We start from the raw sequence: 17,576 nt of genomic DNA on the forward strand, positions 1-17,576 counted from the left end.
TGAATTCTTGCTTATCAAAATAGCTATCACAGAAAGATCGATATACTCTAATAGAACAGTCAGTAACTCTAATAGAACAATCATATAGCTGGCTGTTCTATTAGAGTGTATCGATCTTTTCTGTGATATGCATTGTGACAAGTAAGTTTGTGCTTCAGCCACTTACTATTTATCCATAAATTGGAAATTATTAGCAGAGCATGAGAACTGAAGCATAAATAATTGAGCTTAATTTGAGCACAATAAGTAAGTATTGAGCATAAGTTTAAGCATAATAGGTAAATTTTTGAGCAGTGCAGCATAGCATAATAGGTAAAATTATGAGCATAATCGGCGGGTCCCTAACTATAGCTGTCATCAGTGATTTTATTTTCAAGTAATGATGCATTACCAGTGCTACCATGCATACATTAAATTTTATAGTGCACCAAAACATCTAGGTAGTTTACATACTTACAAAATTAGCCTAATTCACAAAGTACAGTATTTAGTACACTGGGTGCAAACTAAAGTTTCTATTTGATGAGCACATGCTTGCAACACATATTATTATTATTATTATCAATTTTTCCAAAGATGGGTAACACAAAAGGCAATACTGCCTGTACAAGGTGATCCCCAACACAGAACATACATTCACATGTACAATTACACACAAACAAATACAAAAGGAACATGAACTACTTAATAATTACAAAATCAATAAACCTAATTACAAAAAAAGATAATGTTTTAACCTAGTCTTAAAACTGCCAGCAGTCTTTTGAGATAAAATTTCAAAAGGAATTGAGTTCCAAAGAAAAGGTGTGGTCACAAAAAATGAGTGCCGAAATGTGTTGATAGTTGACGACGCAAGATTTAATGTCAAAGTATGTGACCTTGTAGCCAATGTGTTAAAATGAAAATACCTTGAGAAATTGATGGCAGTTCTTTTATGATAAATGGAGTAGAGGGTCCAGATAGATATATAGCTTCGACGTGTTTTACATCATGGTAGAAATGGAATCATGGAAATGATTAACTCTTTTTGTTGTTTCATAAAATATTTTCATGTGCAAAATACATTTTTTTTGAAGACTCTAACACTCTAGCAGTTGTTCAACTAAATATTTCATGACAATAATTATTTTCCTGCATGAAAACAAATGAATTATGGTAGTACCAGATGTTATGATACTATATTTATATATTACTGTGTGCCAGGTTTTATAATATGTAGTTCTATAGCTACAAGTTGCACAACATAAACTTGAATGTGTGTAGGTACGGGAAATAGCAAGTAGCTACGGTACAAGATTCTTGCACTGCATTAAAATTTCATGTTCATGCAGTGAGAAATCTATTTAACATTTTTGATTAGTTTAAAGCTTTATAGGTTTCTTTGATTTTCTGGTACAAATCTATCTCATACCACAATGTTTGTAATGCTGAAATTGTGACTGGATTTGTGAAAAGTTACCATAAACTTCTAAAAATTGACATTAGAAAATAGAAATTAAACTATATTAAAAGTTTTGAGTGATGGAAGTTTGAAAAAGTAGGCAAAATCATGTGCCCATATGCGCAGGCCCAGTAACATAAAAATATGTTATATGTACAGTGCAATTCACTATAAACTTACAAAAGTTGGGTAAGTAATAACATGCATAAGAAAGTATTTTCCCAATAGTTACAATAGAAAAGTATACTAAATTATGTCCAAACTATATTATCTGCAATTTTCAAAATGAAATTTTAAGTTGTTCATGATTGCTATGTTTTATCCAATCAAATTGCGCCATGCAATTATTCTATTTAATGAGCGATTTTCTATTTCTTTGTTTCTAAGACTACTGTCAGTGATTGCTTTCTTGAGTTTTAACAAGCATGCCTCGTACGTGTAAGTGAAAGCAACAGTTAGATAAATCCAGGGAGGTTAAGAAGTTGAAACAGGGTGGTTTTGATGAACTCAGTACTACTGTGATGATGGATGAGTCTGGAGTGTATATTTCTGATGAAGATGAGATGTATGACCCACAAATGGCTGATATACATGACATGGAGGCAAAATTTCACCAGTATGCTCAGGAATTAGTCACATAAATTGACAGGAAGGTTGATTTAGGGAATGTAACTTAAAGAAACGAGTCATACTCATCCAGATTTCAGAAATGAGCATTCAGAGGTTGCAATTGTATTAAGAAAAAATGGATATTTCTCCTTCATTATGAACTTAACCCTGGCCCATTGAAAAGCGTTGGTCACAGGCTAAGTGACATGTATATGTATACACACACAAATTACACTATACAGCGGTTACGAGCTACAGTTCCACAAGGGGTGGAGTCAGTGACACTTAACAATATTAGAAATTACTTTAGAAAAGCATGTTTGCCTATTTTGAAGGATACAGTGATGGCAATGAATTGGAAATGCAATTAAAACATTTCAAAAAAATCTATAACTCACATCAGAGAGCAAGTACACCTTAATTACGCAATGCTGTAATTAAATTAAATTTTCTTTTTAGTACACATCATAAAGAATAAACATACCAAGTTTTGCTTGATTTCATAGTAAGGTATAGGAGAAGATACACTTTGAAAAATGGGTAATTTTTGTAAAATTCTACTTACGAAAGGAATCCATACAAATTGCTCTGTAAATTTTTAGGTATTACAGTAATATACAATTACCAGCAATTTCAAGTTGATTCTACATAACATACCAGAGTTATGGATTTTATTTAAAAAATAGCATATAATTGAATGTAATGTTGTGACACCTTCAATTTTATACATATGGCTTCCCCAAAATATTGGAATAATGTGTATACATTGGTAACTATTCATTGAAAATTTGAGCTCATTATCACATTGCTATAAAAAGTTATGGTACCATTATGCTATTGCAATGCAATTTTCAGCTCTTAGTAAGCATCTAAGTAGCTTTATGATGCATGTTACAGAATACAGATATTCTGTTCCAGTACCAAGATATAACCTGTTGTGTGACAAGGTGTAGTTTGTGCCCACATGCCCTGTTTTTGCAGGTCTGGTCACTTGTTATCAACCTTATACTGATTACAGTAATTTGTACACTTATTATTATATGTATATATCAAGATATAGCTAGCTATGCTCATGGAAAATTTCAGTGAAACATATGAAGTAAAAGTTTAAATGTGTGAAAAGTTTACCACATTATTACTGTACCGTAGCTGTTATGAACTGTTTTCAGCATTAAAATTATTTATCAGCCGAGAAGCACTTAATTTTTAAAAAGTGCACTGTCCACATATAACAGTCTGGTCTACCAACTTTGGTAGACTGAGTGTTTGTGTTGTATCTAGGGCTTGTATTCATGTTGTATGACAGCGTTGTTTCACTGAATCAACAATTACCAATCCAGCATAACTTTAGGTTTATTTTCTGTATATATGTGTGTGTGACCATTCATTTACAGGTGCATTATGGTAATTGATGGTGATAGTCATTTATGCATATGATATAAGACTTAAAGAAAATGCACTACTTATCTCAAATAGACATTGAGTATGCCTAAAGTGTAAAATGAACAAGTCTACTGTATATGGTCACAATTCATAGTAGTTTAACTATGTACATGTAACTACATTTTACAGGATAAAAAATGTCCAGATCAGTCCAGAGATGTTAATCATGATCACCACCATTTCCAGCTTGCTGCTGTATGTAGGCATAATGTGAACAGCATAATGAATTATACTACAATACATTGTCTTCATACATACTTATGTAAAAATTTATGTATACATGCAACAAATCTGTGTGCAATATTAATCCAGAAAATACAAGGTGATATTTAGCATACCATAGCATCTAGTAGTATAGCCAGTCCATTGTGCATGGCCGTATGTAGTAAAACATTTCCTCCAGGGACTACCGCTTCTCTGATAACCATTGTTACATGTGAAGATACAGTAGTCTAAGTGGGTAGCTACTCCATCATCTCCCAGCAAACAAGTCATTACTCCATTATCCGGAGCAGTAAGAGGTGGACATGTTTGTACTGTGTATACAAAGTTAGAAGTAATATATTACAGACTGGTCAAAACATTACTAAGTTCTGCCACCATACTCACTATTTTTAAGTAATGACATTAACAACTTTTGTACTGACCTTTACTACTCTTTTGTAGTGAAAATCACAACACGGTAGCTAGTGACAGTCACTACAAAATTAATAGTGAATGTCACTACACAAAAATAGTGAGTATCGTGGCAGACATTAGTAGTGACCTTCACTAGTTTGCTGTCACTGTGTACGAAAGCAATATTTGAGACTGGATTTTGGAAAATTAGCCTTAATATCACATTTAAAAACTGGAATATTTACATACATAAAAATTACAAACATCTACTCAGCCTTACAGTGATTAGATTAGTAGTCAGTAGATTGAATTGCAAAAAATTCTGTGAAGTATTTTACTAGATGCATAAAGTACTTTAGTGGTAACACAAATAAGTGCAGATTTCTATGTATTTCACATGTGACATTAAGACTGATTTTCCAAAATTGGGTCACATGATAAAAACTTTTATCATCCAATGGCATAGCCCGGAAAAATTTTTTACCGAGGCAAAGTTTATACATTGACTAATTGAGAAGGTCTGCTTCTGACTCAACTGATTCACAAATACTTTCAAGTATAAGTGCAGGTCCGTAGCCAGGGGGTTTGGGGGTTCTGAAGAACTGCCCTCTTGGAAAAAAGGTCCACAATTTTAGCTAAAAGTTCCATAATTTAACCAAAAAGGTCCACAATTTTAGTATACAAGTCCAAATTTTCAAGAGCAAAAGTCTATTAGCTACAGTTTACTAGGTACCACTAATAAGAAGCTAAATTAAGTGCTCCGAGTAACTCATTCAGTGCTTGTATTAAATGCAATGCAAGATCGAGATACTCTAATAGAGCAGTCAACCACTCTTATAGAACAATCACTCTAATAGAACAGTCACAATTACATTTCAGATTGTCACTGCTTGAAGTTTATCTTAGTTTACTAGAGTGGTATATCCCCACAATATGAAACAGTAAATTGTTTGTTATTTTAGTAGTTTTTCAGTAAACCCGCATTCACTGATGTTTTACTGAGAGGTTAAAACATAGTAAAACAATTATGTTCTACAATTATATATACTTAAAGTTACCGACATTTTACTATCAGTATAACTGGGTACAACTACAGTAAAGCAGCTTAACAAATTAGTAAACTAAGAACCTTCAAGCAGTGTGTCTAAACTGAGCTTTCATTAAAATATAAGATTTTGGTGGACAAGCCCCTCCATGCAGAGCCCATGAATAGCATTGATTCATGCTTCAACTCCATGCAATGTGTAAATTTCATTGTTTAAGACACCCTTTTTTCTGCTCCACTGCCCCTGTTGATTATGGCAGAGTGCTCAATCTTTCCCATTCTTATTCACTGTGACATTCCAATGTATTATATTTAGACACATGCATGTGCAGATGGTATAATTGCAGTAGCAGTAAAGATATTTTTCAAGATATCATCCATGCAGCTGGTCTTCAGCTTAATTTAAAAATTGTTATTTTTATTGACTGAAATGCCACTAAATTCAACCTTTTAGTATTTATTTTCAAACAATTTCCTGGGAGGGGGGGCATGCCCCCAGACCCTCCTAGTTTCAGCATGCAAAATGAACACACCATAATAAAATCTGAATCATTTCATATAAAAAGGTCCACTTTTCTTCTAAAAGAACCTACCCAGATAAAAGTCTGGCTACGGCCCTGGAGTGGTACAGCATTTGCAGGTTTCCTATCTGGTTGGATAGAAGAAGAAGACTCTGAATGTTTTTCTACATGTCATAAGTAATGCTCCAGCATAGTTAATGCTACAGTATACCATGCTTCAATTATTAGACTACATAGTTTAATTACATGCAACACAATTGCAACTTACTCCGGAGATATTTTGAGCGGTCAGGCCATTAATGGACTGCAACAGAGGTCATAATCATGCACACTACTTTTGATTGATCTGATGTGATGTTTAAGTCATAGATAATTATCTCTTTCATGTGATGGTCAACTGCATGTGCTAAGCATGTCAAGCTAGGGAGTCTGGGAGCATGCTCTCTCAAGGAAATTTTTGAAAATATATGCTTTGAAATGGCATGTGGAGGCTAATTTTTGATTGTAACTGCTAATGCATGATATGCATGATAAAATAGCTCAGTGCAATGCCATGCAGTTGACTCATTGGAACTTTTGAAAAGTAATGTAAAGACAATTAACATGAATGTAAATGATCAAGCAGTGTAATGAGAACAGTGACTATAATTTGTACTGAATGCTCTATTAGAGTATCTCGATCTTTTACAAATTCAAGTAGCTGAAAAGTGGTCCAGCACCATGCAAGGCACGATGTCACCATAGGCTCCAGCCCTACTTAGTACAACAGCCACAGATTCTATTTTGTTTCGTACAGTATAAATGCTGTCTAGTAACGTATGAGTAGAAAATCTGGGGTGCCAAAACTCAGGCCTGCTCAGTCTGTTGAAAAGCATTATTACCGAGGCAGCTGCCTCGGTTGCCTCAATGGTAGCTACGCCACTGTCATCACTCTTCTTAGTTGCACAGTAATGTTTCTATATATTGGTCCTCTATTATTATTATCCTACTGTTTCATTAAGCCATTTACGTAGAATATGACATGCTACTAGACTTGACATACAACAGACAGGTGATGGTATAGAGTGCATGCGTACTTCAGTTTCAGCAGTTTAATGAATATTTTGTACGCTAGCTCAGAGTACTAGAGAATTATTATAGGTACAGATTTCATTTAACCAGTCTTACATACCTTCAGCACACATAGCTTGTTGACCAGTCCATGCTGATCTGCCATGCCAAACCCAACACTTCCTAGTGTGACTGCCATGAATCAACTCAAAACCACCATCACAACTGAAAGTACAAGTCTCTCCATTAGTAGCTACCCCATCTTCTCCCAGTAAACAATCAATTGCTCCATTATCAGGAGCAGTAAGTTGTGGACATATTCCTAATAGTGATAACAAATATCAGGACAAAATTATATCACCAGAAACTACTGTAATACACTATTAAATAACTTAAATGTAATATTTCTTTAAATAGTTAAGTAGCTAGCTATTGATACAGGATGAGAGTGAAATGGACATAATTAAGACTTTAATATTGACAGTTTATCTAGAGGACAATATAATTCTTACTTTCACATGTAGTACGAGTACCACTCCAGGTCCCATCATCTCCACATATCCTACTATCACTACCACTGATCACATGACCATCATCACATGTGAATGCACAAACATCTCCAATATTAGAGTCTGTTCTGTCCTCAGAATGATCATTGTGATAATAATAGTACTGAAAGAATCTTTTGAACATAGAAGGGGTTGGTTCAGGACTAGGTGTAGGAACTCCAGGTGAACACTCTATCATTCCATTATCAGGAGCAGATAGTGCAGGACATGTTACTATATGATAGCAAGAGTTGAACAATAACAGATTTACTCTCTTTAACTGATAATATAATTATTATTTTCCTTCCACCGCATATGGTGTATATACAATTTATAATACATTAATTTATGGATAAATGCTTAATACATGATGCACTTTACAAATAGCTTCATACCTTCCTTACAAGCAGCTTCATAACCAGTCCATCTACTTCTACCCCACCAAACCCAACACTTCCTTACAGCACTACCATGTAACTCAAAACCATCATTACATGTGAAAGTACAAAAGTCTCGTTTAGTAGCAAATCCATCTTCTCCAAATTCACATTCTATAACTCCATTTTCAGGAGCAGCAAGTGGTAGACATGTTCCTAAAAGTAACAAAATATAATATCTGAAACTGTTCATTTGTTAAATGAACGATATGGCATGTATTACAAGTAAATTAATAGCATTATATTATGCTATTAATTTTATTGATGATCTTTTTAAATTGCTAGTCAATAAGAGTCTGTAACTTGTAAGCTGGCAGGTTGATGGCCCTGTGTTGTGGAGTTTAAGCAGAGCAAAGGTGCTATAATATTATTACACATTATAATGTACAAGTACGTACATACAGTAATATACATATGTGACTGAATTTGACAAAACAAGGCTTCGACGCACAAAGCTTTGTTAGGAGATATGGTGATTTTAAGGAATCATTGTGTAATAACTTCCCAGTGCCTACAGCTGTGCAAACAAAATTTGCCCCAATTGTTCATCTGTTCACTAGCTATCACTGAGTAGGTGTATACATTTCTGATACCCAAAATTTGCCCTGTTTTGAGCAGCTTTTTTCGAGCGGGTAATAATATCACAGGTGGTAGTAATAGGGTGGGAGGGTGGGGGTGGACGGTGGTCTTAATATACGGGTATAAAATGAAGTAAGAAGACGATTGGAATCCAGAGGCCAAGTTTGGGCTCTCCATGGCCCTCCATGGCCCTCAAATTACTCCAAAATTGACTGAGAACACTATTGGCGAGCTCTCTGTGAAGTCCCAGCTCACTACACACCATTATCACAAAGCCATGGCCATATTTAATGGTGCCAATCTCACACTCGTGGCTTTTGACAGGGTCGGAAGAAAGCTGCTACAGAAACCAGACTTGTCAGTGCTGAAGGAAGTACAGTGTGAAATATGATAGTGTATTAGACCAGCAATCCATTTCTGGTAAAATCGTAAGTTTGATTTTGTGTGTGTGGAAGCCTTGTTATGTGAAATCCGGTCACATATAGCTAGTGTTCTGAAATCATCAGAATGATGGACACCTAGTAAATAATTATAATGGGACAATGCAACATTATTCCACAATATAACATGTTGTGAAATAAATTTTCTATGATACAATAATTTGATATAAGTTTTCAGTAACCTGCAGCTGGAAAACGTACTGAGAATGAAAATGTGAGAATGAAAATGTTGATTTAATGTGAAAATTTAGCTGAAAAAAATTTTCATTTAATTTTCAGTGTTAATGAAAAATATATGAAAAATAATTTCCTTCATGATGTTTTCAATAATTTTTTTCACAACCATTAAAATGGAGTTCAGAAGTACATGTTTAAAAAAAACTGCTTGCAATGAAATTATTTTCAATATATTTTCCAACTGCAGGTACTGAAAACTTCAAATTTCAGTACTCTGTTCATGACATTTTCAGATTCCAGTAGTGACTGTACTCCAATGTGTAATAAAAAGGGATAGCCTTATACAAACCTTGGCTCCATCATTGTATTAACCAGCTGAATTTATTGTGTTTATGATCTGAATTTGTTCAAGTTTGTTCTATATTGTCAGCATATTTTTTTATTCCCATTATTCATAAAATTATGAAAAATCAAAACATCCTTAAATATATACAAGATGATGATAGAACTAAAGAAATTTTGAAGCCCTTATGAAGAGTGTGCTCTCCACAGCTAGAGATTCGCCAATTTTGCTGACAATTTTTTTTGGAAAAATACATTGGTAAAAGCAAAGAGCAAAATGCAAGAAAAAATAGATGGAAAAATTGGCACCAAGGAATAGCAAATTAGCACATTTTGTATGAAAAAGGTCGAGATACTCTAATAGAACAGTCACTATGTACAAATATTCTAATAGAGCAGTCACACATGCATGTAAGCTACAGATAGCGCAATTAATTTTTACTGATGCTCAGCAAAATAGAAAAATTCCAAGCAAAATATTGAGCAAAATAGGTAAGAAATAAAAGAATTGCTGGAAAGAAAAATAGGTGGGGAAAAAAGCAAAATAGGTTCATCCCTATCCATAGCATAGTATGGTGATGTCAAGAAACAGTCGCGTAAAGGTATCACCTATTTACTGTTTCTGCTGCTGCTGTAGAGATGGATAGACATACTATATGGTATACCTTGAGTGATTCCTTATCAGTTAACACTATAATAATGGCAGCATAGCTTCTCCCCTTACTGAAATCACAATACATTTATTTACTCATGGATTTGAACAAATGGGACTTTGTACACATACTGAACCAGTAATCAGCTCATTCTTCTCAATGTCAATTCTTTGCTAGTAGCTACATATAAGTTAGCAAAACTATACTTGTTAAAATTGTTTAAAGAATTCATTCACAACAAAAAAAGCAAATTACACTACTGTAACTATATAGATTATAACTCATACCTGGTGGTACTGAACAAGTCACATCAGCACCACTCCAGATCCCATCATCACCACATGTTCTGTTCTCACTACCACTTATCTCATAATCATCATCACATGTGAACATACAAATATCCCCAGTAACATAATCAATTGGATTAGGTTGATCCACTGGTGTAGAATTAGTAGGTCCAGGAGTAGGCTCAGGAGAAGGTGTTGGATTAACTATTATACACTCTATCATTCCATTATCAGGAGCAGTGAGTGGCGGGCATATTGCTATTAATAGAGATTAACAATATTAATGATTTTAATGTATTAAATAAACTACATAAACTACATTGCACAACTTATTTTATTGTGATATAAAACATTAACAATACAGGGATTACCATTTATTTAGGACAAACATTTAAACTTAACTCATACACCATTAATTTTTACATTGTAAAAAGTATTGAGATCTGTGACAAGATAGTTATTATTACTGGATTTCTTAGTGGCGGTCACTAAAATTTGCAGTAAATGAAATTCACTATCTTACTACAGTATTCACTATTTACTTTTCGAGTGTATACACTGTTAAAGCAAAAATTAGCAAATTCATTTCCAAATCTAAGTGAAAGATTTGCTCTGAAGAGAGTGCTATGGACAGCATGCTATAAGTAATGGTTACACTCCCTTCGAAGTAATGGCAATTTCACAGAGGTGTTATATAAACTTTCACCATCGTCTGGAATATTAGCATTTAAGCTTAGTCTGGACACCAAATGTTCTGCTGTACGATACTGTCTGGTTCTTTGTATTGGCAGTAACATGGATTCTAGAGCTGCATAGGTACTAGTGGGACTCTAGTTCAATACCTCTGAGGATGGCCCTGTGGCCTTCATAGATGCAGAGCTACGTATATTCAAAGGACTTACCAAGCAATTGCCAATATAATATATAGTACAAGTAACAACACCATACAATTATAACCATTTTATTTAGTTGCTGTACAAGCCAAATGTTTCTTATTGCTGTTTTATAGTTCCATAACTCCAATTTTTTTTAAAAACCATGAAGCTAAAACTTCACTAAGCCAATCCTTTGGCAATGTAGATAATAATAATTTTAAAAAGAAGTCAAAAATGTACACATTATCTGTGAGTTGCTTTGTAGATTCAATCAAATTTACAAAAACATTTATTGGAACATGTTATTGGTTATTCAGTCATTACTAACTTAAATCCGTTGGCCATATTTGATAAAGGGTACCACTTAACAGTAGGCGAGTTGTGCTTCAATTGCTATAACCTGAAAATTGCACAGTGGAATAAAATTGCAAAATCAGAGTAATACACTGTCTGCCCAATTTGTTTGCATTGCTTATAATCTTACCTCAATAGCTTGTGATGGAGGAGTGTGACAACTGTATGATCATGATCATGTGTGATTGACCTTGTACCCATATATGTACATAACCAGACCCACTTGATTGAGTGCACTCTTCTTTTACACTAGGCTTCACTACTTGCAGCTTTATTATTTTTGCAGTCAACTTGCTAGCCTTTCTACATCTATCTTTGCACATCTATATATGTGACCCAGTCTGAGAAACAGGGCTTATCGCCTATTTAAAAATATCAAGAAATGCTGGTTGTAAGTATTTAGTGTGTTGTAGCTCGCCAATGGTTGAAGCTATGTGTACCAAATTTTCACACGTTTTACACCAATTCCTTACCTTCCAGAGCATCCGCTGTGCAAGTAGCCAACAACTAAGTTCCCTGCCATTTTAGATAGTTTTTAACCAAGGTTGACTGTATCAGGCGAGCTATTGGGTGGGAGGCGGGGCCCTGGAAGGCAGGCAAGATGGTGTTCAAAAATTGAAAAGGAAGGCCAAGGGATGAATTAGGCCACGATTTGGGTCATTGAGGTCTCAAAACTGGCTAAAATGAAAGAAATTCACAGCAGAGGTACTTATTCAATACAACAGAGCTATACAGCCACATACAGTCATCCCCAGGCTGATCAGAGTTCTATTAAGGCCTCACACCACACGTACGGATCGCCACTGGGTTTGGGAAAAGCAGCCAGCAAAACCAGACCACTCAAGTCTAGCTGATTTTGATTGTGGAATTAGATAGTTTATTCATGTAGCTTTGTGTCCTGAGTGAAAAATCGAATCTGCTGACTTGGGCAATAAGACCGGTTTTCTCAGACTGGGTCACATATATGCATATACAAAGAACTTTGTGTGGGAGGATCAAAGCAAAAAGTGTTCTATATTTACCATACAAGCACAAGTGTTCTATATTGGGAAACTTTAATAGACCACAGTTTTAACCAGGTCTATTTTGCAGGCTAATAGCCTACTTTGAGTGAGTAAGCACTCATTCTGGCCAATACAACAAATCAATCAAGCCAGAGTAGGCTGATAGCCTGACTACACTGGTTGACCAGTCAACCCAACGATAAGAGCAAAACCACTCAATTTAATTTCTTAAAGATTTCAATTATGGTTACTTGTGGTCAGCAGCAGTGAACGTTCTTACTATGTTTTGTTCACATAAATGGACGAGTCCTAAGAATATCATGGAAATATGCTTATTAACACAATTGAAAAGTTTTCGGTGTTGAGAAGACAAACTAAACTCACTAAATGACTAATGAAGGTGCAGCACAGTGCAACACAGGTAAAACAGAGGTGCAATGCCTATTCTTCCAATGATAATGCTACTCCGTGAGTTTCTAATTGTTTCGTATCTCTTGTGTGTATCTCCAGTTGACAGTTCTCTATACCAAAATAAAACACTGCCTTCGCTCTTTGTATACATGAAATATAGCACTCAAAGAGTGGTCTCAAGATTAAATATAGCACTCGGCTTCACCTCGTGCTATATTTGTCTCTCACCCACTCTTTTTGTGCTATATTTCCTTTATAGAACTTTGCATGGGAAAAATCAAAGGAAAAGTGTACTTTATATTTTATAATGTACAGTATAGGGCAAATAGTACTTTATATAAATTTTAATTTAAATTATTGACCACAAAGAGTGCTTTATTGCACAACAAAGAGTGCTTTATTCGTACAAGAATTACATAACTTAATGGCCATGTCACAAGAAACAATTAATGCTTCTTTAAGAACATATTGAGTTGTACTTGTAGCATGCAGCATAATGTAAGGCTGAGGAGCGAAGAATGCATTAATGTTACAATAACACTTGCAAAACTTGGTCAAGAACAGAAACAATGATAATGAAGCACTACAAATGAATGCTCTAATGTGTAAACATCACCAAATATGAATTAGCTGGGAGCATCTTGCCAAATGCATTGCTGGAAATGAGACAACCTATAATGCTAATCTATTAATCAGTTTTATAAGTATTAGAGTATGTAGCAAATATCTTCTTGTATTTTAAGCTAATTATATTAATATAAAATCTTTAACTCTAATGTTTCATATATTATTTGAACATACGTAATGCTTGCATTCAAGGCCAGCTCAGCAGGGTGGGCCAGGTGGGCCATGGCCCACCCAATAATTCCGGCTTCAATATTTTAACCATAACCATAACCATAGCAAACCAGTTTAATTATGCTGGCGCCTGGTTTCCAATCGTCACTGAAGCGGCTGGCCATGTTTCTCCTTGTAACAGCTGCTGTTGACATTGTTTGTCATAGCTGTAGACTAGTTGTTGTAGGACAGTAGGAGGCCGTTCACAATTGTTATCTCACACCATGGACCTGGTAAAGTAACGCCCCTGGCCTTTATTTAGGACAGGCGTTTATGGCATTATTCAGGCATTTAATTAGGACCTCAACATATGTGACAACACGTGTCGTCATTGAACTGGACAAGATTCATGGTTACTGAGTTTAGCTTCCTTCATTATGATGATAAAGAACTGTTTGTCACACTTGCCACAGGTAGAGGAAAATGCATAGCTTATAAGTTATACAACAAGGTTTTTGTAGCTAAGTTTAATATTAACTGGTTGATTTACCAACATTGCATTGCCAGAAGCTTTCAACAAAACGGAAAGATGGACTGGCAATAATTTTAAGCTGGATACTAGCTAGCTATAAGAATACTGATTACGTTTAACAAATTTTCTGTCGAAAATTATCATAATTTTCATTCTCAAGCATCTAAATTTCAAATAATTTCCTGGGGGGGGGCATGCCCCTAGACCCCCCTAGAGAGCAAAATGCTTTGCATTTTGCAAACACAGTGTGCAGTGACTTTTACACCTGTCAAGAATGTAACAGTTTGGCCCACCCAATGTTAAAAAAGTGAGCCGGCCCTGCTTGCATTCCTACATGCTTGAGTTTAGTAGCAGTAAAAAAACATGATTATTTACACACGTGCAATTTAAAATTTAATGTCCAACAGTCATATTTTTTTAATTACTGTCAAATGCATATTGACATACACAAGTATACTGTTTGTTAATTTTTACCTGTTTGACATGCAAATCCAGTAAATCCATCCAAACATTCACAAGTAAAGAAGAATATTCTGTCTGTACATGTACCTCCATTCTGACAAGGATCAGAATCACAATCATCTACCACTGTAAGCAATAAAACAGTTTAATTTGCGTACATTATTATGAAGATGCCAAATTTATAAACAGTATATATGTGACCGGTCTGACAAAACCAGTCTTATGGATTTTTAATGGGTATTAAAGTTAGATGACTCATAAGTTTTCGTGCCTTGAAGTATTGATAATAATTATATGCAACTGCTTTAAATTGACTATGTAGTCACAAGAGTTATCAAGCCATAATACACTTATTAAATTGCCCACCATTGTCAGCCACATGTGGTTGTACTACAGTGACTCATATGAAAATTAACCAAAGAAAGGCAAGCACACACATTTCAAATCCAAGCAATCATCCTATTGGCTTTTCATGTGATATCACTAACAAAATATTGTAACTGACAACAATCTTGCTGTTTACTGAAATCAGTTTTATCAGACCATGTCACATGCAACATACCAATGTCTATGAATCCTTTAATTATTTAGATTATTCACTGCTTGAAGGTTCTTAGTTTACTAATTTGTTAAGATGCCTTACTGTAGTTATACTGAAAGTAAAGTGTCAGTAAACTTAAGTATATGGAACATAATTATTTTACTAAGTTTTAAACTTTCAGTAAAACATCAGTGAATGCGGGTTTACTGAAAAACTACTAAAATAACAAACAATTAACTGTTCCATATACTGGGGATATACCACTGTAGTAAACTAAGATACTTCAAGCAGTGATTATTAGTGTGAAAATAATTTTAAAGAAGGTATCAAACAGTACTGTAGTACTGTTTAAGTAGGGTTTGCATTAAAATGATGTTTGCCGTCTAAAATTCTGCCTTTAAAAATCATCCTAGAGACATCTTATGCCATGAAAATCACCTTAATGGAATAATATTAGTCTATCTAACATGAAACACAGCATTAAAAACAAGAAAACACTTACTGGTAACTGAATAATAATAGAATTTTTAAATCTCCAAAACTTGAAATTTCATCTCACTTACTCACTGACCACAGTCGCAAGCCTAGAGCCCAAACAAAGCAGCGCACAGTTAGTAGGCTTGAGTCTATTATGCTCAAAATTAGCCTATTATGCTTTTCAGCATTTCCCCAATTTTCTGCCCATTGTGCTTGTTTTTATGTTTTTCAGAAATGCATATGCTTTTATTTTGTGTGTGTTTTCTAAATAAGAGAAGTTTTTCATACGATAGAGTGGTGAATGAAAAGTATCACTTCAACTACAACATACAAAAATTAACAATAGGTTGAAATTGGGATGTGCTGCAGAGTTTGTAGACATTTTAGAGCAAGGGAACTGTGGGACAAATCTATAGTCCCTTAGAAGCTATAGATATTTTATTGCCTAATGTCTTTGTAGTTTTGTATGCAAATGATTATTGATAAAAAATAACAATTGTGACCAGGTCTGCGAAAATAGTGCATGTGGGCACAAACTACACCTAGTCACTCTACAGGTCATATCTCATAACTGGAACAGAATATTTGTTTTCTGTAACTTGCATCATAATGCCACTTAAATGCTTATTAAGAGCTAAAAATTACGTTTCCATAGCAATAATGGTAAAAAATGTTATGTGCAGTTAACGTTTGAAAAAGTAGACAAAAGTCATGTGCCCACATGCCCTATTATCGCAGGCCCAGTCACAATTATGATTGATCTTCTGAGTTTTAGCAATTGGTATTCAAAAGACAGTAACTGTTCAGTATAATATTATGCAACTTGCATTTGCACCACCATGCCATGAACATATTGGCCTCCTGGGGTAAACATTTAATGGTTATACATTCTCTCTGTTGCATGCGATGACTGTTCTATTAGAGTGTTTGACTGTTCTATTAGAGAATCTCGACCTATTTGTATATTTTCCTGGTTTGATATTAACCTCAGCCTCACTGCAGACCTGCAGATACTTCACCATTTTCAATGTTCAGACATTCACTAGCTATACTGACTTATCACTATCCTTGTTATCGTCAGAGCTTCTCTTGTAGCTATTGTCTTCCAATCGAACTTCCAATAATCATAATCATCATATCACATTTTATTCAAAATCAGACGATGAAACACATTAGATATAGCTATAAACTGCTTTGCCATGCCTTGTTACTAGTTGGCACATGACTTTTTGTCTTACCCACAATGAAAAGCACTTACTGCCGCGGGTTCCGTCGAGTGTAAACTTGTGAGTGAGAAGTTGAGAACTGTATAGTGCATTTTACTACTCGTTGTCAGGAATCATTTCACCATTTAAAACAGGTTAGCCCTTGACTTTGTGGTTGTTATAGCAGAAGTTATACTTATGGTGACGGAAATTTGCTCATTATGCTCCTGATTATGCTCCATTATGCCAGCATTATGCTTTATGCTTTTCATCTCCTATTATGCCAAAAATTATGCCGGCATAATCGACGCAAGCCTAACAGTTAGTCTCACATGGCCAAACCACTTTTTTCTCTTTGTCATTAGGTAGGGAGAAGAAAGGGTCTGGAACAGATCGAATCCCATACTCGTCTTGGCACTCTGTGGATAATTGGGGGTGTTAACCAAAAAAACGTGATGCATTTTCAAATAGTAACCGTTTGCATCAATCAATTACAAGCACATATTTATAATCCTATCAGTTTCTAAAGCTGCCTTTGAGGTGATAATAGAATGAATCCATTGATAGTTGGTTAGTTAAGCCTTTGTTTACTGTTGTGCTGTGGCATTCTTGTAACAATGGAGTTTAAGTACATGGGTTGCATATTATAATGTAGCCTCATGATATGTCAAGACAATTGTGCAATTCGAACTATTCCAGACTCTTTTTTCTCTCTACCTAATTACAAAGAAAAAAAGTGGTCTGGCCA

At 34.8% G+C, this 17,576-nt stretch overlaps 1 protein-coding gene across 5 annotated transcripts in view; it reads right to left on the reverse strand.

The window, feature by feature from the left end:
* Positions 1 to 3,419: 3,419 nt before the first annotated feature.
* Positions 3,420 to 17,576, reverse strand: part of LOC136247131 (fibropellin-1-like) — a 49,301-nt gene continuing 35,144 nt past the window's right edge. For 2 of the 5 annotated variants that reach the window (XM_066038756.1, XM_066038755.1), the window contains exons 11-17: positions 14,618 to 14,731; positions 10,191 to 10,448; positions 7,671 to 7,868; positions 7,240 to 7,509; positions 6,849 to 7,049; positions 3,832 to 4,029; positions 3,420 to 3,686 (exon numbers count right to left, since the gene is read on the reverse strand). In XM_066038756.1, the coding sequence (XP_065894828.1) occupies positions 3,664 to 3,686; positions 3,832 to 4,029; positions 6,849 to 7,049; positions 7,240 to 7,509; positions 7,671 to 7,868; positions 10,191 to 10,448; positions 14,618 to 14,731 (1,262 nt within the window). In that variant the 3' untranslated portion in view covers positions 3,420 to 3,663. The remainder of the gene's footprint in view (positions 3,687 to 3,831; positions 4,030 to 6,848; positions 7,050 to 7,239; positions 7,510 to 7,670; positions 7,869 to 10,190; positions 10,449 to 14,617; positions 14,732 to 17,576) is intronic. The other 3 variants (XM_066038758.1, XM_066038759.1, XM_066038757.1) reach the window with 2 other exon arrangements.

This window comes from Dysidea avara, chromosome 2, assembly GCF_963678975.1.
Source record: "Dysidea avara chromosome 2, odDysAvar1.4, whole genome shotgun sequence".
Classification (NCBI taxonomy): Eukaryota; Metazoa; Porifera; class Demospongiae; order Dictyoceratida; family Dysideidae; genus Dysidea; species Dysidea avara.